Here is a 27,870-nt window from a genome sequence, read left to right as displayed (position 1 = left end):
CCCTCACTGACCCTCAGAGCCCCCAGCTCTGCTGCCCCTCCCCCGGGCTCCAGCCAAAGGGGATGTGTTCTCCTCCCGGGACACCGAGCCCCACCCCAAGACCCCAGTGATGGCCAGAACTGCCAGCTCCTTCCATCACAAACCTGCTCTCCGCTGCCGGGGCCCCTCGCTCAAGAGCACACGCCCAGGTGTCCGGGCCAGGATGCCGGGGCTGCCTGGGCCTCCCCCTGCCGCTTCGCACCCCAGCTTCTCCTTGAGCCTCGCCACACAGCCGCCCGCACCCAGCGCTGGGCACCTCCAGCACCCCTCTGCAGCGCGGACCCTCGGGCTACTTGGCTCCCGCCTCCACACACTCACTCGTGCCCCGGCTGGAACCCCTCCCCGGCCCACGCGCACCCACGGGCTGTGTGCCGGCACCTGGCGGCACCTGCGCACTCAGAGTATGGCCCCCACGCTGCCCACGGGCCCCGTGGAGAGCCACACTCGCCACCAGGGTTCCGCCCCAGCTCTGACACTCCCTGGCACGCAACCTGGGGCAAGACCTGAGACCTCCCGGGGCCTCATCCAGAAAGCAGGGGCCGCAGCGGCCGCTGCAGAGCCCACGGGGCTACCACGTGGACGGCAAGGGCCGGCCGGCATCCACTCTTGGGGCCTGGTTCTGTCAGGCCGGCCGCTGCAGCGGGAACCCCACGTCTACTCTGCCAGGGCCCGGGGCCCGGCCTGCCTGGGTGCCTTCTGGGTGTGCCGCCTGCCCAGGGGGAGCGCGACGCCAGGTGCTGCGTCCCCCAGGCTCAGCCCGGGGACTCTACCTGCCCCCCTTTCCCACACGGCCACAAGCTGGACTCAGAGGGGCCCCACCCCAGGCCTGTGCAGCCACGAGTGGGGGAGCTCGGGGGTCGCTGCCCCACTCTGCCAGGCAAACGCAGGGTCAGGGGTCAGCCCATCAGTCCCACGGACGGGACCAGGGCCACAGGAAATGGCCTGGCCTGCTTGCAGCTAGGGCCAGCGGCTCTGGCTTCCCTTCAGGCCCGTTTCCTTTATCCGGCTGTTTTGCTCTGAATCCACAAAGCTCGGCCTCCCCCCCGCCCCACCCCCCGCCATTTCCAGCCCTGCCCCCACCCCAGAGGGGAAGCAGAGCAGGACAGACAAGCGACGGCCCAAGCCTCCACTGGACCGAAGTCAAGCCTCCCAAGCGCCCCCTGCTGCCCGAGCCTGGCAGCGCCGCCCGGGTCCAGGAGTCGCGGGAAGTGTGGCCACGCCCCCAGGCTCGCCAGCAGGTTGTGCCCTCGGCGCCCACCACCGACCGAGAGAAGAGCCCGGGGCCGCCCCCCAGAGCCAGCGGGCAAAGGAAGCGAGACCCGGCCGCAGCACCACCGTTTATTGAGGCCGCGTGCGCGGAGGGCAGCCTGGCCTGGGAAGGGCTGGCGTCTCGCAAGCCCGGGTTCCTCGAGCCACCCCGGGCCAGAACGAGCCCCGGACAGGCGGGGCCCAGTGGTCAGCAGGGGGAGCCCTTGGCCGCCGCCGAGCCACGAGGCTCCTTCCCAGGCCCAGCGCAGCGCCAGCTAGGAGCCCGCGTGGGCCCAGGCGCGCAGCGCGAAGAGCTTCTCCCAGCAGGTGGCGACGGCGTCCAGGGCTCGCAGAAGGAGCCGCCTCCGGCTGCCGCGACGCCGCTGCTGCTCGGGACGCGTTTGGGGCCGCCGGCTCCGCTGTCGGGAACGGTTGGTCAGCGAGCATGCCCGCCCCAGCCCCCCACCCCTCGGGAAGGGCATCACGGACTGGTCAGTGGGCCCGACGTGGACCCCGACACCGAGGGCGGAGGGCCCAGCTGCGTCCCGGCACACACTGGGGCGGAGGCACACCTGGTGCAGCGTCCGGCAGTGGCGCCGCATCACTGCCTCTGTGCGCAGAGCCACGGTCCAGGCAGCCTTCTCCAGGGCCCCACTGCGGCCACCAGCCGCGGCGCCGCGCAGGGTCCGGCCCAGGGAGGCGATGGACGCGAGGATACTGTGCTCCTGGGGGGGAGGGGGGAGGAACCGGGCTGGGTGCAGAGCCCAACGTGGAGGCTGCAGGGCTCGCGTGCGGGTGGGGCGTCCCCTCCTACCTTCCGGGCACTGCAGAAGGGTCCCGGCCGACCCCGCCCTCGGGCAGCCGCGGCGGCTCCGGTCTGGTTCTTCCGAATGAAGTGGGGACGCCTGGAGCCCGGCCCGCTCCCCTCGGCCCCCAGCCCCACCTGCCGCACGGCGGCCTGCAGGTCCTCGAAGATGACGGCCCGGTAGTGGCGCAGCACGTCGGGGACGCTGCAGGTGCGCGGCTGTGTGGGGGCCGACGCCAGCCCCAGCAGCGCCAGCAGGAGCGCCCAGAGCGCGGGCTTAGGGGGCACCTGGAAGGCCACCAGGTCAGGGCGGGGCCCCCAGGCCCTGGGGAGGCCCCCCCCCCCCGCAGGCTCACAGACCGTCAGCTTCACTCCCCACCCCCTGGGGACTCCGAGCTGCAGTGAAATGCAGGCGGCCCGGGACACCCCCCTGGGAGCTGGGCCCAGGTCAGGGAGGACAGGTCCCTGCTGTGTGAGGCAGAAGGTCCTGCACCCCACGCCCCCAGGGCTCCTGGCAGAGCCCAGTGAGATGGGGTGAGAGGCCAGTGTGGGGGCAACAGTGGAGGGCAGGGCTGGCCTAGGCCTGGGGGAGGCAGGTCGCCCCTCTCCCCCAGCCAGGCAGATCCCCCCACTCCTCCCAGAGCTGGGTGCCCACCCTCCCCCCAGGAGCCTTGGACAGAATCACCCTCACCTGCAGCTCCACTCAACCAGCTCCTATGCCGGGAAGTGGGGGTCCCTGCACCCCGACTCGGCCAGGGCAGGGTGAGGGCTCAAAGCTCGAGGCCACACCCCTTTGGAAGGGGAAGGCTTGGGGAAACCCCCAGAGGCGAGGGGAGGGGCCGCACCAGGCCCCCAGACACTGTGGTGAAGGACTCCCCGGCCCACCAGAACGCAGAGGACCAGCTCTCCAGGCCGGGAGCCCACCCCCCACGGCCCCAGCACCAGGGAGAAACGAAGGCTGGCCTCCCGGCGCCAGCTCCTGAACCCACCCACAGCCCCCGACGGAGTCCGACAGCGGCTGGAAATCAGTCATGCGAACCGAGCGAGACCAGGACTCGACTCGGCTTCCCAGCCCCGGCGGAGGGGCCTGCGCAGCAGCACCCAGCGGCACCCGGGCCAGGGACTCTGTGGAGCTTCGGGGTGGGGCCCCGGCCGCCGGAAGAGCAGAGGCTATTCACGGTGCCTCTCCTCAGCCGCAGACACGCAGCCGTGACGGCCCACCCGGGGTCTCGCCCCCGCCTACTGCGGGTCAGAGGGCGCAGGGACGGGAGAGCCAGCTGGTACTGGAGGGACGTCCGGGTGGGCAGGTCAGTTGCCCAGGGGGCCCGCCTGCCCCGTCCCTGCAACACGCACACACAGGGCGGCCCAGCAGACTCCCTGCCCCCAACACTGCCTGCAAGGCCAGGCCCAGCACCCAGGGCCCGAACCCCGGGGGATTTCCCATCGGCCGGTGGGGCATGGCAGGACACGCAGCCCCTCCCGGCCGAGCTGCCTCCCACCCCCGGGCCCGACGCTGCTCACCATGGGCCTCTCAGGGTCAGGCCCTCCCTCACTCCCGCCGCTGGGCCTTCCCCATGGCCCTGGGGTCCTCAGGTGCAGCAGCCCCTCCAGGCCCGGCCCCAGGTCCAGCCAACGCCAGCGAGGGCTTCCCTGGACGGGCTGCAGCGGGCGGCTGCAGCGGGCGGACGAGGCTTTTGAAGTCGGCTCCTCCAGGGAAGGCGGGAGTGGGGAGGGAGGCCCCTGGTCCCAGCCTGCCCCCTCCCTCTCCCCACCCCTATCCAATCGCTTCTTCAACTAACCTGACCCTGGACCCAGGCAGCTGGCTGGGCCTTCCATCCAGTGGGTCGGGACTGAGCCACCGGCCCCGGGACACGTGCCATGTGCTGTCCGGGAGGGGGTGGGAGCCCGTGGGCACGGGGCCGCACAGCGAGGTGGGGGAGGGGAGCCAAGGAAGAGGGGCCTGCCCACACCCCTCCACCAGGGTCTTCCTCCAAGAGGGGTGCTGTCTCCCGCCACAGCCTGGCCACAGCCCGGCGAGACACTTAACGGCCCCCGCCAGGCCAGCCCGGCCCCTGCTCCGACTTCCAGGGGTCCTGCCTCAGCAGGTCCCGGGCGTGGGACTTCCCGCTGGCCGGGCACTCGGCCGCGGCCCCACCCCGCCCACAGGACAGGCGCAGCCTCCGGAGCCCCTCGCCCGGAGGGGGGGCGAAGGGACGACAGTGGGAGACACTGGAGCACCTCGTCCCTGGGACAGACCCCAGCCCAGATGTTCGCAGCAGACAGGTCACCCCGAAGCTCCGGAGCTTTCCAAAGGCCCCGCAGGGGGCCTCAGCTGCCTCCAGAGCCAGAGGAGGTGCCCAGGTCAGCGGCGCCCCCCTCGGGGCACAGAAGGCCGGCCACAGCCCGCCGCCGCCCCTTGCCAGGCTGTGGCTTCCGTGGGGCTCGGGCTCCTGGGAGCTCGCCCTCAGTGAGCCGGGCAGACTCCTCCCGGCTCCTCTGGGGGAGCCGTGGGGGCAGCCTGGGGCCCTCACCCAACACCCGCCGCGTGCCCCGGGATGGGACCCCTTCCCGGTCAGAGGACAGCTGCGAGCGCTTCAGGGAAACTGGTGGCTCAGAAGCAGGACACCAAGTCCGCCCGCAAACGTGAGGGAGCCTCCCTCCGACCCGAGCTGAGGGCCCGGCTGTGCCCCGGCACGGGCTTCAGGAGGCACGGAGACCTGGGCTGCTGTTCACGCCCAGACTCAGGGGAGTCACCCTGCAGGCCGGGGGGGCGGGACGGATGAGTCACCGGGGCACCTGCACTCCCCACCGCCTCCTCCGAAACCCCTGCAGAGCCCGGCTCCCTCTGTGAGGCCGCCTCGCACCGCGTCTCGGGAAGCCAGAGAAAACCCGCGGGGCACCAGCCCTGCAGGATGCCCAGAAAACCTTTAATCACACAGCAGAGCGGGGAGGGCAGCTCAGGGGCACCCCCCAGCCCCCCCAGGCCCCGCCCACAGGGCCGCGCGGTCAGAAGGCGTTCTTGATGTGGGCGGCCACCAGCACCAGCACCTCCCCGATCTTCTTCTGCCAGTTGGCGATGTCCTTGGACACGGCGCACCACAGCTCCCCGTGCCGCGGCTCGGCGTTCTCGCAGCGCCGCCGCACCTCCTCCCGCTGCTCCTGGGGGCGGGGGGGCACGGGGTCTTGAGACAGGGCCCCTCCTGGGCCCTTCCTCCCACCCGCCCCACTGCGCGGCCCCGGCCGGGGACAGGTCCCTCCTCCTGGGAGCGGCCCCCATGGCAGCCCCTGGGCCGCCGATTGCAGGGCAGGCCTGATGCTGTGCGTGGCCAGGGCGAGCCCCGGAGTCCACGCCTCACACGAAGCCTGGGGTGCACGTGTCAGGGGGACCCCAAGACAGCCTGGCCACCCGACCCTGTGAGCCCAGCTCCGCCAAGGACCGGGCTTCCCAGGAAGTCGTGCTGGGCTCCGGCCCAGGAAGACAGGCCCACTGAGGCAGGAGGACAGGCCCTGGGGGCCCCACATCCCCTGGGCCTGCCAGTTCTCGAGGCAGCGCTGACGGGCCACTGCACGCAGCCCCCCCACCTGCATTTCAGGCTGAGAGGCTGCAGACCTGCCCCCAGACACCAGCCGCAGAGGCAGAAACTGTCGGCTGCCCCCCCCAGCGCCCCCCCCCCCCCCCGGCCCCGGGCGCAGACCTCCGTGCCGTGCTGCAGCTCGAACTTGTAGAAGAGCGCCCAGGCGTCCCCCAGGTCCGAGTCGATCTTCACGGTGCGGTGGAACCACTCCCTGGCCTTGGTGATCTTCCGCTCGCTCCAGAACAGCCTGCGGGGCGGCCGGCGGGCGGGCGGGCGCGCGCCCCGAGTGAGCGGCTGCCCCCACACACAGGTGCAGCGCGAGCCCCGAGCCCTGCTGCGGTGCCCCAGTGCTGCTCTCCCCTCGAGCCCTGGGGCTCCTGCTGGGGGCTGAGGAGGGGCCTGGCCACCGGGAGCCACGCTGGCCCAGGGTCTGACCGGACCGGTTCTCTTAAAAACCCGCACACCCTCCCGTCCACCTGGACACGGCCCACGGGGGCGGGGGCTGGCCTGACAGGACCCCCACGGAGGCTCTGACTAGAGCGGGGACAGGGCATCCACCTGCTCCCGCCCCACCGGGGTCCTGGGCCACAGCAGAGGGACGCCCGGCGCCCGGCAGCGCGGGAGGACCGCCTGCGAGCAGACCGAGGACCCCGGGAGCCCCCGCAGGGCGGTGAGGAACCCGGCCCCGTCCCCCTCCGCCAGAGGCTCCCAGCAGAGGGGAGCACCCTGCACTCCCGGCAGCCGGCCAGCAGGTCTGTTACAGGCTGGACTCGCTTCACGCTGATAGCTTGATTGTTTTTTAAGCCCTGCGGCTTTCTTAATTGCCAGGTGTTAGATAAACTGTGATTTAGAGGGCACAAGCCCAGATAGCAGGCGCTTGGGACCCCAGCCTGGGGACGGCGTGGAGTGGCTCGTTTACTTTAGCAAAGCCTTTTACGAGGTTTTATGGCCACTCTATCAGATCACAGGGGAGGCGGAAGCACAGGGCGGGAGGAGGGGGCCCCCACTGGCCAAGCGGGCCTCGGGGGCCTATGGAAGCCCTCGCCCCTAAAGCTGTGGAGAGGAGGTGCTGGCAGGACCCGAGGAACGGGGGCCACGACCGTCGGGGCCCACTTCCTGTGTGCTCTCGGGCTGCACCGCCCAAGGGAGCTCCTGGGCCACACCGGCCGCCTCCCCCAGGGGACAGCCCAGAGCGGCAGCCCGGGAGCACCCCGCTCCCCAGGGGGAGGGGTCGTCAGCTCTCAAGGCCCCGCACTCGCAGGCCACAGCCTCACTCTCCCCGAAGCCTGGGCTCCCCCCCCACCGCCACACCACACGCCTCCCCAGGAAGCCAACACCCACTCACGCCGTGAGGTCGCTGGCTGACCCCTCGTGCCCTCGAAACCAGGGGACCCAAAAGAGGTGGCCTCCGGCATGAGTCTCCATGCCCCAGGCCCCCCGAAAACCGGCCCGATGGCCCCCAGGCCCCGCTCAGGGAGAGCCTGGTTTCTCGCCCGACACCGTGGAAACCGTCTCCGTGCTCGATGCCCTTCCCGGCCCAGGGAGCCTGGCCCGTAAGTCAGTTTCCGCGTGGGCCGAAGTCAGCACGTCTGCCTCGGCCTGGGGACCTGGGGACCCGGGCTCGCACGCGTGGCAGAGGGCCGTCCCGTCAGAAGGGGCTGGGACAGAGGAGTCCGGGCGGCCCGCACCCCCGCGGCCTCATCACAGAGCTCAGCGAGCGGCCCAGGACCCGGCGAGTGGCCCAGTGGGCCCCCAGGGCTGTGGGCCCCCAGGACAGCGGCCCTGGGGCCTCCACTCACTTGGCCACGGCCAGCAGCACGTGGGGGTCGTGCTCACACTTCTTCAGGGCGTCGACGCTCTTGGTCTTCCTCTGGGGCCGGGCCTCCAGGAAGATGGCTTCAGACCACAGCACACCTGGAGTTCAGACACGGAGGCGCCGCCCCTCAGACCCCGGCCTCAACCCGACACGCGCCCGTCCACACGCAGCTGCCGGCGGGGGCGTCCTGCTGCCCCCCCTCCCCGGGCCCCGGCCCCCGCTGTGCCAGGGGCAGAGACGGGGCAGCTCTCAGGGCACGGCCGGGCGGGGACTGACGACCGGCTTCCCCGCCGACGCGGTGATCTCGTGGCTGAGGCAGAGCGCCCGGTGAGGGTGGCCCCCCCGCATCTGGGGGTCCCGAGGCTGCTGGGACTGACGCCCTCGCTCTCAGCTTCACACGAGGGCGCGAGAGCTCAAAGGCGTGGCTCCCGGCGGGTGCTCACGGGTGGTCGTCACGCCCTTCTCTCCCCGAGCCCCTCGCGGCGAGTGGGCCGTGGACGCCCGCGCGCAGCAGCCCCCCCACACCCCCGCCGAGCGGCAGGCCGCGACCCGGCACCCGGGGCCGCCCTCACCGGAGCTGGGGCACTCCTGCAGCGCCTTGGCCATCAGCGTGTTGGCGATGTTCTTGAGCCCTGCGCGGTGCTCCAGCCGCACTGACTCCAGCCTGAGGACGGGGCCCGAGAGGGGGGTCGGGGCCGGTCTGCGGACACGCGGCCGGGCGGGACCACAGAGCCGGGGGCTGCAGCCGCCCCGCCGCGGGCCCTCGGGCTCGGCCGCGCGGGGCCCCAGATGCTGACCTCCCCCGGTGCCGCGGGGACAGCGGGACGACAGACAGCACGAGGGGCTGCTGGGGCACAGCACCATGGGGTCCCCCTCGCTTCTCGCGGCGCGCCCCAGCCCTGACACGCACAGCCCCAGCCGCCCCTCTGCACCCCCCAAACCCTCCTCGTCCCTCCAGGTCCTGCCTGTCATCACACCCCACCCCCCACGCGCGCACACGCACACACACACACACACACGGAGCTGCTCCACCGGCTCCCCGGCTCCTGGACACGGCGAGCTGCCCGCAGGCCCGACTCACCACAGCGCGGGGTTCTTCGGGTTCTTCAGGCGCGACTTCTCCAGGATGGCCCGGGCTCGTGTCAGCTGCCCGATCTTCTCCTCCAGCCGCGAGAGCAGGAGCCACAGGGGCGTGGAGTGGGGGCACTTCTTCAGCTGTGGCCAGAAGGGGCAGACGAGTGAGAGAGAGAGGGCGGGCGTGGGCGGGCGTCTGAGGGGGCTGCCCGGGTCCGTGGAGACCACCCCCGGCACGGTCCAGCGGGGGCCTGCACGTGCGCACCGGGCACGTCTGTGGCTGTGCACACACGTGTGCACAGGGTGTCTACATGCACAGCCCTGCGGTGCCCACGGCGGCTGGGGCCCGGAGACGGCGGGGAGGGCCCAGGGGAGGAGTGCCGCTCGTCCCGGCCGCGCCCACGGCGCCCGGCGCTCACCCCCTGGCTGTAGGCCTCCCGCGCCTTGTCCGTGAGCCCCGCCTGCTCCTCGATCTGCCCCTTCATCATCCACAGCTTGGGGAAGTCCTCGTAGTGCCGCAGGGCCTCCTCGCACAGCTCCTGCGCGGCCTCGATGCTGCCCAGCACCCACTCCAGCTTCACCGACTTCATGAACACCTGGGGGGGGGGGGGGGCGGGCTCGTCAGGGGGCCGCCGCCCTCGCCCCCTCCCCCACACAGCCGCTCCTCCTGGCCGGGCCCCGGCAGCACCTCCACGGCACACGTCTACGGCCACACAGCAGGCGGGCGCCCTCCTGTGCCGTCTGCCCAGCCGCACTTCACCGGCCGTGGCACGTGCTCACGAGCCCGTTTCACCCGGCATCTGAATGAAGGAGCCGGGGGCACCTCGGCCCCTCGGGCCACCCCCGTCCCCCTGACCCCCGTCCCCCTGACCCCGCGGGACGGCCGCGCTGCTCACCCGGGCGGTGGGGGCGCTGCTCCGCGCCTTGGCCAGCAGCCGCCGGGCCCGCTCGTACTCGTTGTTCTCCGACTCCAGCTTCACGGCCGCCAGCCAGATCTCCTCGCTGTTGGGGTTGGCCTGGGCGGGGGGCGCACAGCGGGGTCAGGGAGCCGGCACGGGGGGAGGACAGCCTTCCCAGGAGCGTGCCAGCCTCCCCGGAACAGGCCGTCCGCCCGACAGGGTCCGGCCCAGGAGGGGGGCCCCCGGCAGTCCCACCCTGCAGGCGGGCAGCCTCAACGGGACGAGGCCACAGCCGCAGGGCCGTCTCTCTGGGGCCCCTGAGCCTGGGCGGCCTCTCTCGTGTCCTACCCCGGGACCCGCCACGCCCAGCCTGGTGGCGGGGAACCAGCCACCCCAGTGTGTTCGCTTGAGCCACACAGAAGGGCGCCCAGGGTGTTGTGGACGGTGTGGGGAGGACCCCCAAGGGTCAGGACTCGCCCACAACCACCCGGAGGGCAGCGTATACGTGGGTGGTGCCCTTGGAGCCTCCAGAGGGCGCACAGACCACCCCATGTGCACGGCACCAGGCCACCAGGGCCAGGCAGGAGCCCCGTGACTCAGTTGAACGAGCAGACGGCACGGCCAGCTCCAGGCCAGCCCCCCACGGGTTCGCTCAGGAGTGACGGGCGGCCGTGCCAGCCTGGGCCCCTGACCGGCCTTGGCGCACCCTCCGCACTCACGGGGAAGGGGCTGCACGTTGCTGGCCAGCACCCGCCCTGCCGCGCCGCGGCAGCGCCCCATGTGATGGCAGACACAGCCGCCCGCCGTGCTGTCCGGTGTGACGTGGCCCCCCCCAGGACAGGGTGGCCTGGTTCCACGTCGGAGCTGCTGTCCCTGCGCCTGCTCCTCCCTGCGGGGGCGTGCCCCCTGCCGGCCCTCAGGTCTGGGCTCTGGAGTCCCGGGCCCGTGGCCACACTGAGCGGCGGGGACCCCGAGAGATGTCCGCCAGCTGGGCGCCTGTCCTGGTTCTCAGGCCCACGGGGCCCCGGCTGCCCGCGCCCCGTGCACCCTGACCACGCCCCTCCCCGAGGCGCGAGGACACCGAGGCCCGCGCAGCCCGCCAGCTGCACCCACCTGGAAGGCCAGCGCCAGGATGCTCCTCGCCGCGGGCACGTCGCCCGCCAGCCACTTGGACTTGGCGCCCATGAGCCACAGCACCTCGGCCTTGGGGCAGTGGGCCACGGCCCTCTGCAGCAGCGCCTCCAGGGACTCCCTGCAAGACAGGGCCGCCGTCACCGGGGCGCCCGGGGCGCGGGGCTGCCGGGACAGTCCCGGCTCCAAAGTCCGGCCCTGTGAATGATTCACCAGGTTTACGACGGGGAGAGCCTGGGGAAATCTCCTCTCCCCACAAAGGCTCCCCCACCAGCCGGCGCGGAGAGCCCAACAAAGCAGCACATTGTGTGCGGAGCGGGGGCCCAGGGAGGAGCCTCCCGGGAGACCCTTTTACAGCCGAGCGCCCTGCAGGGAGGGGCAGCGCCCGGCCCAGGGGACAGGAGGCCTTTTCATCTCGGACTGCAGGCCCGCCGATAAAGATCGCCGCCTCGGTCTACCCCCTGGCACCCGAGACGCTGCCTCGTTGGCAGAGTTATCTCAGGTCACCGCCGAGCAAGGGGCCCGCCAGCCCGGGCACCACGTGCGAAGCCCACCACCGCTCTTCCACGCCACCTGGCACGGGCAGCCCCTCCGGCCTGAGCAGCGAGAGGGAGCGAGGCGGGTGTGGGCCAGCCCTGCGGCCTCGACACCGGGACCAAGGCCCCTAGTCACCCTGAGATGTGCGGGCAGGCAGGACAGGCGCCAGGGTGGGGCGGGGGGAGGCCAGGCTCTTCCCCGAACAGGCCGTCCGAGGGGCGCTGGCGCGGGGCACGCCAGCACGGCTGTTTCGACACAGCCCCCGGAGCCGACTCCAAACACAGAGCAGCTGGCAGGAGCGAGGAGGGGACGGGGGCACGAAGGCACCCTGAGCAGACCGCGGCGGATGGCGCCGGAGCCGTGGGGGACAAGGACAGGGCTGGGGCTCCCGGCTGCAGCCCCGGCAGCGTCACGAGGCCCGGCCGTGCCCAGCACGGGGGACCGAGCAGGGGGCGCACGCAGATGGGAGCCCAGTGGCTGGGAAGCCTGCTTGCCGCCAGAAATTGCAACACCTAATCTAATCAGCACTGGCGGCCAAGGGGGCCGTCCAAAGGCTGTTTGGATTAATCAGCACAATCAGAGGAAACTGCGGAGGACCCCCTCGGAGCAGGGAGCCAGCCCGGCCCAACGCCAGAGCCGCCCAAATGAAAACCACGTGCGTCGGGGCCCAGAGGCCAGCACGCTGCCGGAGCCTCCGCCCCTGAGCAAGGGACGGTGACGGCCCTGTCGCCTGAGGAGCCACAGGGACAGCACCTGCCGCCGAGCCCCAGGCCGGGCCCCCGCCCCCCCCCCCCCCCCCCCCCCCCCCTGGTGCCGTGGTTCTTCTCGAAGTAGGCGGCCCGCAGCCACACGCTCTTCTTGCTGGGGAACACCTGCAGCGCGTAGGCATAGATGGCGCGGGCACACTCCAGGGCGCCGTGGGCCACACACTGCGGGCGAGAGGGACACACGGGCGTGGGGCGGGGCTCGGGGGCCGGCGCCCTCCCCAAGGATGCCCTCCGCTTGCGCGGAGCCGCGCACTCGGGAGGGAAGCCCCCCGGGGGTGGGGGGCGGGAACACGAACACGTGGGGCTCCTCCTCCGAGAGCAGCGGGGCACTCGGTTCCACCCCAAGCCACGCTCGGCGCGGCCGACCACGGGCACGCCCCGTCTCCACAGGTGTGCGCCCCTCCCTCGGCGGGGATGCCTGGACCGGCAGGGACGCCGGGACACGGAGCTTCGTGCCGGACGGAGCCGGCACACCCTGCACCTCCCGGCTGAGGAGGGCCCCGTCTTGAGGTGAGCTGGGTGGCAGGCTTCGCACGGGGGCCGGCGCCACCTGAGGCCACTGCCTGCATCAATGGCTGCCTCCTCTGGGAAGCCCACCAGCCAGCCTCCTGGCACTCAAGGACCACTAGTCTGCAAATGGGGGGGGGGGGGAGCAAGAACAGCAACCCAGCTAAGACCTCCTCATTCGAGCGGGCCCCTCCGCCCTCCGGGGTCAACCGCCACAGGGAAGGGCCCCGCCGTGGCACGTCCTCACCAGGGGCGCCTGGAGACAGGAGGAAGGCCCCGGTTGAGAACCAGGCCCGTGCGCACCGGCCTGTGCCGTGTCCCTGGCTGCTGACCAAGGTCCGGCAGGATGGTCACAGAGGCTGCCCGGCTCCGCGGCCCCGCAGGCTCCAGGGAGAGCTCACCCAGGCCGGCCTGCCGGGGGCCACAGCACAGGGCACACCCTCCGTGCCTCTTCAGCCCAGGGTCATGGGCCCCTTGAAAGCCAGCCTTGCCCAGAGCGGGTGGCGGACGGCAGGATCAGGGACACGTGACTCGGCTGAGGACCCCTGCGTCCCGAGCGCTGACCGCGCCGGTGCCGGGGCCGCGCCACCCGCAGAGCTTGGATGATGGCTGCACAGCCCACGTGGGTGACAGCCGAGGGGTCCCCAGTCCCGCCCGACTCGAAGAAGTGGACTCTCACGGGGACGAGGGAGGGAGGGAGGGCCGCGCTGCATTCCTGAGGTTCCAGCCGATGGGCTCTAATCAGACGCAGAAGGCAGGACACTCAGAAACCCTCCACGTGGCACAAACCTCAGCAGCAGGCGACGCGGGCCAAGAACAGTTAAGGGGCCCGCCCGCCAGCAGGCCGGTGTGCTGAGGAGAGACGTCGCAGCCCCCACGTGCCCCCCCCCCACGGCACTGAAAGGAGACAAAAGGCAGAGCGGACCCGGCAGGAGCCCCCGAGCGGGGCCCATGCGCACGCTCGCGCGGGGTGTGAACAAGGTGGCGCGGTGGCGCGGGGAGAGTGGGTGGGTCCGGGCGAGGGGCACGTGAGAACCCCCGCTCCGGCTCTGCCCCCTTCCCAGAGGCGGAGCTCATCTCAGAGCACGGAGCCAGACCAGGGGTGCCCGCGAGACACCGAACACTTGAACTGTGTCCATCGGCCCCGGCCCCGCCCGCCACCTCTCTTCCAGAAACCTGTTCTACAGAAACAGCCTCCAAGCAGCCGGGAGCTCCGTGAGCACAGGTCTCCAGGGCACGCTCTGCAGCGAGCCCCGGGGTGGGTGGGGCCCGCGAAGAGCCCGTGGCCCGGAGCCCCCTCCGCAGGTCGCTGGGGCTCAGAGGCAGCCCCCCATGCGAGTGCGGCTGGAAGCCATTTCGTGGGACGGCAGCCGCGTCCCAAAACCACAGAGGCCCCGGCCCCGGGCAGACTCACGCTGTCGGCATCCTCCATCCAGGTGTGCTTCCGGTCCTCCTCCTCGATCCCGATGCCGATCACCGCCCGCATGACCGCCTGGCAGGTGGCCACGCTGCCGGCCTTGTCACACTCCTCGGCGTCCTGGAACAGGGACACAGAGCGGACAGTGTGGTGCAGAGCTGCAGGGGCCCGGGCCGAGGGCCCTGCGGGGCCTGTCCTGCGCCTGGGAGCCCCTGCCCCTGCCCCACCCTCCCCCAGCAGGTGGATGCCGGCGGGGGCCCGAGGACCGAGTGAAGCTGCGCCCCCTGGCCCCGCAAGCACCGCCCCACAGCACGTGCTACTGCAGCCACCTCGGTGGCCACGAGAGGCTCTGGCAGTGAAGAAGCTCCCGAAGAAGCCGGAGAAGAAGGCAGGAGCACACACCCCTGCACCCATGGGTCTGGGGGAAACGCTCCAGCCGAACAGGCAGGTCTGGGGCGCCAGGGGCCCCGACAGAGAGGGCGAGACGGAGACCTGGGGCGGGCCCGTCCCAGCACACCATCGCCCGCCCGGCGGGAGAGCGCGGGGGGCTGACTCCGGGGCGGGAGAGGAGGCAGCGGGAGACGCAGACGCGCCCACGGCTCGTGCAGACGCGAACGGGCGCGACCGACACGACACGCAGCTCTCCGAAGGAGCCCAAAGGAGCTGGGCTTTGAAGCGCTAAGGCGTCTCACACCCACCCCCTCAGAGACACCCAAACACCGCCCCACGCTCCTGGGACAAAGGTGGGGACACGGTGCTGCACCTGGCTGAGGGGCACGTGGGGCCACCTCTCGGACCCCAATCTCCGTTCTCTCTCAAGATGCAAAGGCGCAACTCTACCCTAAGGAGTCGCTTCCAGGGGCGCCGGCACTTGGCGGGGCCGCACGGGCAGGGGTGCTCTGGCGGCCCGTCTGCCACAGACGGGGGTCGGAGCTGCCCACTGTCTCCACCAGACAGCGGGAGGCCTGGACGGGAGCCGGGCTCAGCAGCCTCACCGGAGCCCCTCGGGCTCCGCACGTGCCAGGGAAGCACCCCAAGAGTGCAGAGCCCAGCGCAGAGCCCGAGGAGAGAGTGGTGGAGGTGCAGCCAGGAGACCCGTGAGGAGCAGAGAAGTGTGGGCCCAGCGGTGGGGCAGAGACCCTGCCGGGACCCCTCGGCCCCTGGGCCCTGCAGCGCGGCAGCCACACCCACACCTGGGCGGGCCCAGGGCGAGCCTCGTGAGCGTCGGAAGAGGGCCCTGGCGGGGTCTGCTTAGGGCACTGTGGCGCCCGCACCGCTCTGGACGCAGGCCCAAGAGGAGGAGCCAGCGGCGGCTCGCGACGTGAGGAAGACCGAGAGTAGAGCAGGGACGCACAGGGGCTGCACCGGGACGTGGGGCCCGGGAGGGCCTGGAGGAGGTGCGGCTCCGAGGACCCGAAGGGCGGGGACGGAGGACGCAGGGCCAAGCCGGGGGAGAGGACCCGACGGGCGGCCGGACGCCCACCTGGATCCACTGCTCGCGGTTGATCTCCACGCCGTTGGCCCGCAGCGAGGTGATGGCCCGGTCGATGATCTTCTCCACCATCTGCGTGTTCCCGTTGGCCTCCTCCAGCTTGGCCGCGGTGACCCAGATGTGCCGGTCCGTGGGGATGTTCTCGCGCGCCTTGTTCAGGACCTTGCGGGCGTTCTCGTAGGTCTCCAGCCGTGCCAGGGCGAGCCAGAGCTGCGCGGGGGGGGGGCCGGGACCTGAGACCCCCGGGGCAGGCTCTGGGGCCCCCGAGTGGACGGCAGCCCCTGCACCTCTGGGAGCCGCTCTGCCTGCTTCTGGCCCACGGAGGGACGCTCCGCTGAGCGGAAGCGACGGCGTCTTGGCCACACGCAACCACGCCGGGTGGCCGGGACATGTGCCGTGCGCAGGCCCGTTCTGGGGGTGGCTCGGAGGGGAGCGGGACGTGCGGCTGCGTCACAAGCTGGGGGGTGACCCGGGCGTCTGGTCCCCCCGCCCCGGGGCCTCGCACCCCAGCTGGCCGCTCTGCACCACCGCCAGAAGTGCGCCGTGTGTGCGGCTCTGCGGTTGCGTGAACAAACAGAGACGCGCTTCCTCGGGAGGATTTCACAACACCCCCGAGGGTGACTGAACCCAGACTGGAAACCGCTGCACAGAACGTCCGGACCTGAGTGCTTAGCCCTGGAGACCGGGTCTGAGGCAGGGAGCCGGCCCCATGCTGGGCTGGCGGGAAGCCCCCTCAGGTCCCGCCTGCAAATCCCAAGCGGCGTTAGGGTGGGGGGGGCGGGGCTACGCACAGAACCCGGAGACTCCGTCAGCGGCACGGCTGGCCATGGCGCCTGGGACAGGCGGCTGGCCTCCCTCCCGCAACTTCTCCCTGCTGCCCAAGGGAGCTCGGTGCCAGCTGAGCCCCGGGGACCCCTGCTTACCTCCACGCTGGTGGGGCAGCACTCCACGGCTCGGCTGAGCATGATCCTGGCGTCTTCCGGCTCCTCCAGCTCCACGGCCGCCTTCCACAAGCGAACCGAGTTGGGCACGTGCTCCAGGGCTGGGGAAGGCACACGAGAAACCAGGTCCCAGGAGAGGGGAGTGGAGGCAGGACGCCCTCGTCCCAGAGGATGCTGCTGCCAGCAGGGTCAGGTGGTCTCGCCTGGGGACAGCCCAGGAGGGCAGGCCTGCCCTGCCTTGGGGTCCACCTGGGCCTCGGGCACAGCCGATGGCCAAGGGCGGCAGGTCCCCTCCACCCCCACTCACGCCCGGACAGCAGTGTCTGCAGACAAAGGGCCCGGGCGCAGGAAGGCAGAGACCGCTCGGGGGGCTAGGGCCGGTGTGAGCGAGCGAGGGCGCAGGGACCGCGGGAGGAGGGCACCGATGGTCCTGGCATGTGTGCCCAGGGGCCGGCCGAGTGCCTGGGGACCAGGCACTGCTCACACGGGGCCGTGCCACGCCGCATTAGGGCTACCACCAGACGCCGGGGCCCAGGCGGGAAGGGCGACTGGAAGGAGAAGCGCCTGGGCCAGGGGCTGCTGTGTGTGTGGGGGGGGAGCACGGGGGGAGTGACTCACTTCCTGTGAGTGCACCGGTGCAGGGAGGAGCACGGTGCTGCTCACCCGGCGGCAGCCAGCGGCCACCCCAGGGCACCAGGCTCAGCCCCGCCCGTGCGGTCCCGAGCAGGACACGGGGGTCGCTGTGGCTCAGAGGCCAGGCCCGCGCCCAAGGCCACGCTGCCCCTCGGGTCTCAGACCAGCCGCGGGAGCAGAAGGGCCCCCAGCAGAGGACAAGGACGTCTGCTGTGACCCCCCTGAGACAGAGGGCAGGGCCTGTGCCCCAGACGCGTCCTCGCAGCTCTCGGAGCTCAGAACTAGTTCCTCTCCAGTGGGGGCGACAGGTGCTCCCCGGGGACACAGGGGGCACCGGGAACAGAAGCTGATTCGGGAGCCCCTCTGAGGGGGCGGGGCCGGGGCCAGGCCCAGCAGGAAGGGGGGTGGGGGGGCTGCACCCTCTGTCCCCCAGAGCGCAGCCTCCGTGCCTCCAGGAGGCCAAGCCCGCGGGGACCGGGCCGCCCCGTCCCAGCAGGCCCTCCTCCGTGCCCGCCGCCCTCCCCGCCAACTGGGCCCGCACCCAGGCCCTCTGGCGGCGGGTCATCCATCACGCCGCGGCAGGGGCGCAGCGGACCGTGCCTGAGCAAACACCGCTAATTGCCGAGGGTTGGGCGTGTCTGTCCTTAGCTGTCTCCCTGGCTGCGGACAGGCGGGAAGCTGGTCTCAGTGAACGAAAACAGGCGCCTGCTTTCTGCGCCCGGCCCCGGGGAGGCCCTGGCTCCGAGCACCCCACGGGCGGCGGGGCTGCCCCCAGAGGCAGACGCGGCAGAGGGGCGCTGGCGGGCGCCTCCCAGCAACGGCACGTGCCGGTGCCTGCAGCCCGATGGTGCGCACGCTCACTCCCACACTCACGCCGGGAGAGCCAGAGCCGCGGTGGGGCTGAAAGCCGCTCCCAGTGCCACCGACTCCGGACCCCTGCACTGCGGTCGGCCGACCGGCGCCTGCTCCGGACACGCGACCCAAGGGCGGGCGGTGCTCAGCGACTGCACGAGGACGAGCCCTGCACCAGGCCCACGGGGGCTGCGCCCCAGCCCCAGCTCCTGGACGGACTCAGGTCCCGGCATGCGAACCGTCCGAGGGGAGGCCCGAGGGCACTCGCTGCCCTGCAGGACCCCCCTGCAGGACCCCTACGCGGCGGGGACAGGCCCGAGTAACGCAGAGCTCCAGGGCGGCCGCCGGAGCGACGCCGAACCACGCAGCGCCTGCCAGCACATGTGCCGGCTCACCTCGCCCCCACGCACGCCCCGAGGCCCAGCTCACGCACGTCACGGCGCAGCTGCAGGCGGGCCCAGTGGTGCGAGGGCGGAAGACAGCCTGGAGGCTGCCACCCGCTCCGCAACCCCCATCCCAAGGCCGGAGCAGGGCGCCAGGCGCGGGAAGGTAGCCCAGGGCTGCACGCTGATGGCTCCCCCGGGGGGGGCAGCGGGGCGGACAGGACAGGGGCGCACCTTTCCGAAGGACCCGCTTCTTGGCGCGGACGTCCGTCTCCAGCTCTGCGGCTCGGATGTAGATCCTGACGGACTGTGGGAGGTGGCGCACAGCCTGGGCCACCACGGCCTTGGCCGTGTCCCCGGGCTGCAGCCTGGCTGCCTCCAGCCAGACGTCTTCACTCTGCGAGGAGACGAGACGCTTAGTGTGGGCACGCCCCGGGGGAGCCTGCGGGGGCCCACACGGCCTCGGGACACCGGGGCTGGCTCCCAGACCCCTCCACCGGCTTTGGAATCTGACAGGAGGCTGTCGCCGGGCCTGGAGCTCAGCTGCACCACAGACCCCTGGGGCCACCGACGTGGGGACGGTGGCTGTGGCACGTCTGGCAGAGTGCGTGCGGGGCAGGCCCTCCCAGCGAGAGGAGCCAGCGCCTGCAGGGGAAGGGGCTGGTCCGGACATGGAGCCGACAGGCGGCAGGCAGCCACACGCTGGCCCGGAGACCCCCACCCACGCCAGAGCCCGGTGTGAGTGTGCAGAGAGCGGGTCTGTGTCAGGGGACCCCGTCTGCACCACGGTGCACAGCACTCGGGGGGGTCTAGTCACGGCCCCACCAAGAACGGTGGAAGATCAGCCTCGGTCTGCAGGGCACTCCCGTGGGGCGGGTGGCAGAGCAGACACCCCTGCCCTTCCCAGTCGGGGCTGCCCTGCCGTCAACCTGAGAGCAGCCAGACCCCCACTGCGAGGAGGACGGGCAGGGGGAAGCCCAGGCAGGAGGAAGCCCGCTCGCCCGGCTCACACCCTTAGCCTCACCCGTCCTTCTGCCTGCAGCCCCGCACGCACGGGCAGAAGGCCCCGCTGTAGCCCATCCGCCCCCGCAAGGGCCCCGCAGGGCACTGAGGCTCCCGGGGGCCCCACCGCGCGCCTCACCTTGGGGCACATCTCTGTCCCCTTCATGATGAGGTTCCGCGCGACCTGCAGCTTCCCGGTGACTTCCTCCAGGCGGGCGGAGGCGATCCAGGCGGGCGGGTGGTGAGGGTTTGTCTCCCGCACAGACTTGAGGAGCAGGCGCGCCTTCTTGATGTCGCTGGGAGGGCCGGGGGGCAGGGGTCAGGCTGCCACCCTGCGCCCGCGCCCAGGCAGGCACGCACAGCACCCCACACATGCCCCTGGGGAGCCAGACCCAAGGAGACGCCACCGCGGCCGGTCAGCGCCTCCCCTGAGCCCGGGCGCGTCCACACCGGACAGCGACAGACATGCTTTTAGTGGAAACCGCACCGCCGCCCGGAGTGTCCCCCAGGACGCCTGCGTCTTGTTCTGGCTGCCCGCTCCTCAGAGACCACCCAGCATGTCCCAGGCAGCCGGAGGCCCGCCCGCACCCCAGCCCTGAGGGTGCTCACTTGATGTCCCCTCCATGGGTGGGGATCATGGAGTTCAGGTCTGTCAGGTAGCCCTTGGGGTCAACCACCGTCTGCCCGCTCACAGAGTCGGACACCTGCAGGACAGGCCGGGCCACGCGGCGGTCAGCAGGGGCCGAGGGGGTCCCAGGTCCGCCCCGGCCCCGCCCCCCTGCCAGTGGAGGTAGGGACTCCAAGGCGGGAAACCAGGAAATCAGCACACGGCTGGTGACGGCAGCGAACAAGGGTCCGCACAAAAGCCCTGAGCCCATGGACGCCCCAGGGGGAAAGAACCTACTGGGCGTGAGAAAGGTCTGAAAGTGAGTGGGACCCGAGAAACAGAGACTGAAAACAACTGTTACTTCAACTAGTTACTTTAAAATGTGCACGTACCGTTTCATTACTCCACCACTGTCTAGTTCTGAGTCTTAAAGTCACCATAGAAACAACAAAACTCAAGTGAAACACCGACAGAGGGCCCGGCCAACGCGGTACGACCGGCAGAGGATGTGAGGGCGGGGAGACCCCGACTGAAAACACCGGTGGGGGCTGAGGCGCCAGGAGAGACCCACGGGGTCCCAGAACCTGCACAAGCCCGCCCACCCAGGTATCAGCACCAGAAGGGCCCAGCTGGCTTGGCGGAAGCAGCAGCAGAAGGGACTGAGGTCCAACGGAGAGAGGAGCAGGCGCCATTGCTCCCTCTCGGACCCCACCTCACATACAGCGTCACAACCCTGCGACTGGGGTGCCCGCCCTGGAGAACACCTAAGGCTCCGCCCCCCACTACGTAACAGGCGCGACCAGACCCCCCCCAATGGCTCAAGCAGAACAAATCAAAGCCCCAGAGCCAATACTTTTAAGAGACCAAGAGATAGCCAACGTATCAGATACACAGTTCAAAGCATTGGTGATCAGGATGCTCACAGAATCGGTTGATTTGGGTCGCAAATTATATGAGAAAATGAAGGCTATGCTAAGAGAAATGCAGGAAAATGCACAGGGAACCAATAGTGATGGGAAGGAAACTGGGTCTCACATCAATTCAGTGGACTAGAAGGAACAACCAACCAAACAGAAAAGGATGGAGAAACTAGAATTCCAAAAAGTGAGGAGAAGCTTAGGAACCTCCAGGACATCTTTAAACGTTCCAACATCCGAATTATAGGGGTGCCAGAAGGGGGAGAGAAGAACAAGTGGGAAAGTTACTTGAACAAATAATGAAGGAGAACTTCCCCAATCTGGCAAAGGAAATAGACTTCCAGGAAGTCCAGGAAGCTCAGAGAGTCCCAAAGCAGTTGGACCCAAGAAGGAACCCACGAAGGCACATCATAATTACATTAGCCAAGGTAAAAATGAAGGAGAGAATCCTAGAAGCAGCAAGATATAAGGAGACAGTCACCTACAAAGGAGTTCCCATCAGATTGTCAGCTGATTTCTCAAAAGAGACCTTGCAGGCAAGAAGGGGCTGGAAAGAAGTATTCCAAGTCATGAAAGGCAAGGACCTACATCCAAGATGACTCTATCCAGCAAAGCTTTCATTTAGAATGGAAGCAGATAAAGTGCTTCCCAGATAAGGTCAAGTTCAAGGAGTTCATCATCACCAAGCCCTTATTATGTGAATTGTTACACGAATGTGCTGATTCAACTCCTCTTCAAAACTACATGAAGATCTTCACTTGAAAGTGCAGACAGAAGCTTCAGGAGAGCCTCAAACTCGGTTTGTGATCGCAAAAAAAAAAAAAAAAGGGCAGAAACCAGCGGAGAGCTCCTCCACCCAAGTCCACCCCAGATGCACCTGGACACGTGCAGACGCGGCTGCTCTCCGCCCCGCCCCGCCCCGCGCGAGGCAGATGCACACCCAGCACCACGGGAGCCCACGCGACCTTCCAGTGTGGGAAAGGCCCCCTTGGGTGAGATCGTGAGGCACGTGGAGTCGAATCTGAAAGCACCTTCCTGAGTGCGTGGCTGCCTCTCGCACGGCCCCCACTGGGGACCCGGCCGCACCCCAGGCCTGTGTCCTGACTGGGAATTGAACCAGCAACCCTTCGGTTCGCAGGCTGGCACTCAGCCCACTGAGCCACAGCAGCCGGGGCCTCCTGCCTGGTTTCCAGTGTGCACATCCTCGTCGGGAAGGGTCTCCACCGCCCCTGCGTCCTCCTCCTGGACCACAGGGCGCACAGCGTGCCCCGGGAGGGCCACTGCGGCCGCCGCGGGCACCGGGAGAGTGGACGTGCGCTGAACCGTCAGGACGGGGGGTGGACACGAGGCCCCACCGACAGTCCCCGCGCCGGGGGGGCCCGGGCTGCAGGAACTGAACTCAGGCGGCCACACCGACCGCCTGAGAGCAGAGCCCGGCCCTCTGGGTGCCGGGCGAGACCGCACAGCACCGCAGGTCGGCTCACCCGGGGGCAGAGCGCTCCGGAGCGTGAACTTTCCACGAAGGTGCGTGAGCGTCACGGCCAGAGAAGGAACGCCGTGCGCGCCGCCTGTGGGGCCGGCACGCGACACGAGCCCTCACCTGGCTCAGCCGCATGTCCATCAGCGTGTTCCGCGCTTGGCCGATCTTCCTCATGTCCAGCTCACCCGTGCCAGGCGTCATCAGCCCCGGTGTCATCCCGCCGGGGTACGGCGTGTTCAGCCCCCCAGGGTAGGGCGTGTTGAGGCCCCCGAATTGCTAGGGAGGGGAGGGGCACAGTGCTGCAAGAGCGCCCTCTCCGGGCCCCTGGACGCACGCAGCCGTGTGGGCAGGCTCAGCGGCAGCACGTCGGCCCCTGCGCTCCCGCCGCACCCACCCACCCACCCGCAGCGGGACTGCCGAGGCCCGCCCCCGCCGCTCCGGACTCACGGTTTGTCGGGGGTCCACCGAGGTGTGGCTCTCCCCGGTCTGCAGGTGTTTGGCAAAGAAACTGTCGGGAACGGGGGTCAGCTTCTCGTAGCGCGGGTTCCGCTGGCGCTTGTTTCTGGCGTCGCCCACCTCGGGGATGCTCAGCCACTCCTCCTCGGTGACCTCCGCCAGCTTCCTCTGGGAACACCCGCCCCCACGTCAGCCCCCCGCAGAGTCCCACGGTGCGCCCCGGCCCCAGGGCGGGGGGGTCCCGCGCTCAGACAGGGCTGCGATGCAGGGGTGGCTGTCTGCTCCACGCAAGCGTGAGCCGCTCTGCCGGGGCCCAGAGGACGTGGCTTAGACAACGTGACGTAAACACAGTGGAGTCCTGGGGAGACACGCTCACCCGGCCCCTTTCTCGGCTGGAGGAGAGGCTGCCCGCCCACCACGCAGACGTGCCCACGGGCCGCGGCGGAAGACCGAGGCCGGGCCCGCCCTCCGCCGCCCGCGCCAAAGGGAGAGCAGCACTGGCAAGGCCGCGCAGCCCCCCCCCCACCCGAGGGGCCAGCTCCCTGCAGCAGGCGGGGGGGCAGGTGTCTCCTACCTTGAGGTCTGAGAACTGCTGCTGGATTTTGGGGCGCTCCATGCGGTACTTCTCAATCTCTTCTTTCTCCCTCTGCTCCCTGGGAGGTGAAACGGGGCGTCAGAGAGGCTGGGGTCCACCCCCCGAGACGACGTTGCTGTGTCACGTCCCCATTGAACCCCCAGGGGGGGAGCCCCCCGGCGCAGCAGCTGGGGTCGCGTCCGACCTCAGGCAGCAGCGCGCGACCTGCCGTGTGCCGGGCTCGGCCGCCGGCCAGCGGGGAGCACAGAGACGCACCACGGCGACACCAGGCCACCCGACTCTGGCTCAGACTCTTGCGCTTGAACCCAAGCGCGGCTGCTGCTTCCCCGGCACAAGCCGCCCCCCGCCCCCGGCACGCGTGCGCAGCAGGCCTGCGCCAGCACCTCGGCCCCGGGGACCAGAACGGGGCCCCGACCATCGCCGAGTAACTGGCCCCAGGGCAGACAGTCCCCGGGCTACTGCTGCCCCAGGGGCCAGGAACCCGGTCCCGACGCTGGCCGAGCCCCGAGGTCGCGTGTGAGCACCGAGGCACGGGCACCGGGACACAGGACCGTCGCCGCCACGAGCAAGCGGGCGAGCAGCTGACACTCCCTGACACGGAAGATCGCACTTCCCTCCGTGGGGCGGAACCGACCTGGGACAACCGCCATGGGACGGAGAGAGGCGCCTGCCGGGTGCTCTGGCCGCAGACCCGGCCCCTCCAGTGCCCGCCCCCAGGAGCAGGGGGCGGGGGGGGGGGGGGGGCGGTGGCAGGCCCCACTGCACCGAGTCGCGTCTCCTCCAAGAGCCGGCGGAGCCGCAGGAGCCGCAGGAGCCGGGCGGGGAGCTGACATGAGGGTGGGGGCAGCAGCGGCCCGGCCGCACCCGGGAGCAGCAGGGCAGCTGGACGCGGCCCGGCTGCCGGGTGACAGAACGGGGGTTCGAGCTGCTGGGGGGCCCGCGTGGGAGAAGACGGCCTGGTGCGGAGGGTGCCCCGGCCCCGAGGGGCGGGGGAGACCCCGTGCAGGTGCGGGCAGTGGCTGGCTGGCGAGCGAGCTGCCCCCCAACGCGGCGTGTTGGCCGCACTGCTCCCCCTGCTGGCCCGCAGCTGTCATAACCGAGCTTGCGCCCCTGCGCTCCTTCCTCAGCCACCAGACAGACGCGACCACCTGGCTCAGCTTCCAAACGCGTGACTCCCAGGAGGCTGGAATCAGATCCTCCTCCTCTGTTTCTGTTTCCACCGAGCCGGCCGGGGCGCCGCTGGCTGGTGAGACCCCGCAGGTCCGAGCGAGCGGCTCTGCAGCACACCGAGGGCACACCGTGCTGTGCCCCCGCCCCCCCGCGGGAAGTCTCCCTCCGTCGCCGTCGCTCTCCCGAACACACTGGGCACGCCAGAGTCACAACAGGACGTCACGGCGCGAGTGCATCGTGGGCGGGGGGAGGGGCCAGCTGAGCCGTCAGCTGCCGCCACCTGGGCCTGTGACCCCGCGCCACCCTCTCCGCCTGCTCCGCTCAGCCTCGCCGCTCCAGCGCTCCGTGGGGACACTCTCTCTCACGAGAGAGGCGTCAAAAACTCACAGAGACGACGTCCAAACCCCCCAGAACTCAGCGGCCAGCACTGCCGCGGCCATCCCAGAGGTGGGAACCCCCGCACGGAGGCAGGACGGCCCCCCTGCGGCCCCGCCCAGCGCCCACCCAGCCCAGACGCACCCCCCCCAGGCGGCGCGGACGCACGTGCTGCTCTGCACCTCGCCTCCGGCACGGAGCACGTCCAAGCACAGGCGGAGCCGGAGCCGCTCCTGGGGGCCGGACACGGACCGCGGGGGCTGGGGGGGGGGGGCAGGGGCTGCTCCTACCTGCGCTCCTTCCTCCGCTCGTCCATCCTCTTGTCCAGAGCCGCGTAGATGGCGTCCGCCTCCTCGTCGTCCTTCTCGTAGGGCCCACTCGAGAAGAGGCTGCCCGCGTAGCCGTTGAACTGGGGGCGAGCACAGGGCGGGCTCAGCTCCTGCCCCCCCCCCCCGGCCCCCAGCAGCACGGCTGCACGAGACGAACCCACCTGGGGGGGGGGGGCGCGCAGCTGCTGTCGAGGGCTGGGGACGGAGGAGCCCTCCGGAGCGGACGGCGGAGCCAGAGGCCATGAGGGGCCCGGCCGGGGCCGGCCCGAGGACGCAGGTGGGGAGCTGGCGGGACCAGGCTGTGGCCGCGGGCTCACTAACAGTGCGCCCTTCCTGGTGGGGACTGCACTAAGGTCACGCAGGACGGGGAGAGGCCCGTGACAGCAGTGCAGGCACTCTCCGTACGCCCTTGCAAGTTCCCTGCAAACACGGTTGCTTCAGAACAGAATTTTTAAACTCGGCTCCTCCGAGGAACAAGGCCTGACATCGCTCCAGCAGCCGCAGCGCCTGACGGGCAGGGTGGCAGCAGCGTGAAGCAGAGCGGGTGCCGTCGCCAACCCCACTTCCCACTCCACCCGTCCCCCCCGTGCCCACCCCCCGCACGCCCACCCGCACTCTCTGGGCTCTCCTGGGCTCCGAGGGCCCTCCCGCTGCCTCCGCACCCGCTGTCCTGAGCCTGCACAGCCCGACTGGCTCCCTCCCACGTCCTCTGCCCCTCCTTTTATTTTTGTGAGCTAATTCGAGTCAAACTGAAGACACATGCCAAGGAGCAAGACCGAAAATGCCCCCTGTAACTTTCAAATTAAGCTTGTTCTCGTACCTTGAAACATTTTTCCCCGGGGGCTGACACAAACCCAGAGCAGGGGCGTGGCAGCCGCCTAGACACCTGTTTGAGGAGACGACCAGGTGCCCACTTCCTCACACCTGCCCCGCTCCCCTCTCACTCGGCTGCGGGACCGCCAGGGGCAGCTGCAAGGGGAGCTGGGCCAGCCTCCCACGCCGCCCAGCCCCCGCAGACGGGCCAGGCCCCCAAGTCACCTCGTCATAGTTGGTGTCATTCAGGTCCTCGTCGTCATCGTCTGCAGCCTGGCTCTTCTTCATCTGGTCCCCGACGGTCCTCTTGCCCGGGGGTGCATGGCGGTCATCCACAGGATCATTGGCATCCCGGGCAGGCCCAATGTCTGACCGTGTGGTGAAGCCGGTGGCGCTGCAGGAGACCCCGAGATGCCAGTTAACTGGGTAACCTAGACCTGCGTTCTTCCCCCCACACCCGTCACTTAGAGACACCTTTCCCCAACGTCCCCGCAGATGCTGTGGCAGTGAACCATGCGTGGCCCTGCTCCCCAGCACTTCCAGCCTCTTCTCTCCAGGGGGATGCCTCTGACCCTCCCTGAGGGGCTGCTCAGGCTTGCCTTTGCCGCCACACTCCCCAGGGCTTCAGACAACCCTCCTTCCAAGTCCCAGCCCCCATGCCCAACCACCTCACATCCAACCGGGCCCTCACACCCAACCTGACCCCATCCGAGCTCCTCTTCAGGGCCCGCCTGGCAACCCAAGCAGACATGGTGGCATCAGCTTGGCCTCCCTCGTTCTCCTTCCCCATCCCATCTCTCGCCAGCCTCCTGACCCCTCCTGCCCAGACCACGGCTCCCGCTGCTGGCCAGCAGAGCCGCCCCGGCCCCCAGCTCCGAGGTGCTGCCTCTCCCAGGGCTCCAGGATTTCCACTTCTGTCAGCACCATGCGTCCTGCTCACAGGCTCCTTGCTACTCCCTAGCCTGCCCATTCCTGCACCCCTAAACACGGCTCGAATGCTAGCACCCCACAGAGCGCCCCACCCGCCCACAGGGTCCGACGGTGCTAAATATGCTCCCCGTTGTGAGGTTGCTCCTGCACTCCCCGCCGCTCCTAGCCCACTGCAGGTCCTCTGAAGACGGTGTCGAACTTGAGACCCAAGTGCCCCCCAAGGACAAAAACCCAGTAGTTTTCCTTATCACGGGAGTAACCAAACACACAGGATGGTAAGGACTGCTCGTTTATTCAACAGTTCGTGACAGGGGTCTGGGGGGCTGGGACGGCGCCCGACCCCCCCCCCCCCCCCGGAGTCGGCGGTTGGAACAAGCAGGGTAAGAGCACCGACAGCACGGGAAAGGAGTGAGGCCCTGCGAGTTCCGCAGAGAAGAATCACAGGATTATGGAAAAGGACCGGTCGTGCCCGTGGCGGGACGGGGGCGGGGCCCTCCAGGCCCGGGCGGCCACCACGCTCCCGCAGCAGACACCAAGCCACCAGCTCCGGCCACCGCGCCGGGAGGTCCCGCCCCCGCGCCCAGGCGGGAGGTGGAACCTGCACCGGGTGGAAACGAACCACGGAGGACAACCCCTCCTGCAAACACTGATCTAAACGGCCTCGCATCCTTGCAGGCGCAATGGCCGCAGGCCCTCGTCTGTCACACTCGCGTCGAGTAGTCTGGATGCTGTCGTCCGGGCTGGCGCCCTGCCCCTTCCCCAGGCGCGCGCCGCCGGGCCCGGACTCGTGGGGGCCGGGACTCGTGGGGGGCCGGGACTCGTGGGGGCCCGCCCCGCCCCTCCCGCGCCCGCCGCAGCACTCACCCTCGGCCCAGCCCCGGCACGTAGCCGAGCGGCGCGGGCATGCCCAGGAACGGCTTCTTCTTCTTGTTCATGGCGCCGGCGGCGACGAGCGCTGGGAAGGGAAGAGACGGAGGCCACGGCCGGAGGCGGAGGGCCACGGGAGTCCGGAGCTCCGCTGCAGGAAGAAGTCGCTGGTCCCGCGTCACCCGCGCCCCGGCGTCACCCGCGCCCCGGAAG

General features: G+C 70.2%; 2 protein-coding genes across 2 annotated transcripts; both read right to left on the bottom strand.

Annotated features, from left to right (window-relative positions):
* Window positions 1-1,403: 1,403 nt before the first annotated feature.
* On the bottom strand, window positions 1,404-4,315 carry C9H20orf204 (chromosome 9 C20orf204 homolog). Its single transcript, XM_036010055.1, has 4 exons — window positions 3,614-4,315; window positions 2,102-2,380; window positions 1,860-2,012; window positions 1,404-1,706 (listed from the first exon to the last, which is right to left on the bottom strand). Exons 1-4 carry the CDS (start codon window positions 3,614-3,616, stop codon window positions 1,563-1,565), a joined length of 579 nt encoding a protein of 192 aa, XP_035865948.1. The 5' UTR covers window positions 3,617-4,315; the 3' UTR covers window positions 1,404-1,562.
* Window positions 4,316-5,059: 744 nt separating this feature from the next.
* Window positions 5,060-27,870, bottom strand: PRPF6 (pre-mRNA processing factor 6). Its single transcript, XM_036010040.1, has 21 exons — window positions 27,655-27,870; window positions 26,086-26,254; window positions 25,009-25,127; window positions 23,153-23,231; window positions 22,570-22,746; window positions 22,243-22,398; window positions 19,728-19,822; window positions 19,258-19,414; window positions 18,351-18,513; window positions 16,231-16,349; window positions 15,299-15,517; window positions 13,813-13,935; window positions 11,932-12,053; window positions 10,570-10,708; window positions 9,454-9,573; window positions 8,977-9,153; window positions 8,565-8,698; window positions 8,056-8,147; window positions 7,467-7,581; window positions 5,788-5,914; window positions 5,060-5,251 (listed from the first exon to the last, which is right to left on the bottom strand). Exons 1-21 carry the CDS (start codon window positions 27,723-27,725, stop codon window positions 5,099-5,101), a joined length of 2,826 nt encoding a protein of 941 aa, XP_035865933.1. The 5' UTR covers window positions 27,726-27,870; the 3' UTR covers window positions 5,060-5,098.

This window comes from Phyllostomus discolor, chromosome 9 (assembly GCF_004126475.2).
Source record: "Phyllostomus discolor isolate MPI-MPIP mPhyDis1 chromosome 9, mPhyDis1.pri.v3, whole genome shotgun sequence".
Classification (NCBI taxonomy): domain Eukaryota; kingdom Metazoa; phylum Chordata; class Mammalia; order Chiroptera; family Phyllostomidae; genus Phyllostomus; species Phyllostomus discolor.
Note: the sequence above shows the minus strand (reverse complement) of the source record. Positions and strands in the feature narration are given on the sequence as shown.

Coding starts and splice junctions, on each gene's coding strand:
- C9H20orf204 (XM_036010055.1), bottom strand. Junction 2,013..2,101: donor CCTTCTGCAGTGCCCGGAAG/GTAGGAGGGGAC, acceptor CCTCCCCCCCAG/GAGCACAGTATCCTCGCGTC. Junction 1,707..1,859: donor ACTGCCGGACGCTGCACCAG/GTGTGCCTCCGC, acceptor CGTTCCCGACAG/CGGAGCCGGCGGCCCCAAAC.
- PRPF6 (XM_036010040.1), bottom strand. CDS start 27,725: ATGAACAAGAAGAAGAAGCCGTTCCTGGGCATGCCCGCGCCGCTCGGC. Junction 18,514..19,257: donor GGACAGAGATGTGCCCCAAG/GTGAGGCGCGCG, acceptor GTCTCCTCGCAG/AGTGAAGACGTCTGGCTGGA. Junction 5,252..5,787: donor AGCTGCAGCACGGCACGGAG/GTCTGCGCCCGG, acceptor CCCCGCCCCCAG/GAGCAGCGGGAGGAGGTGCG.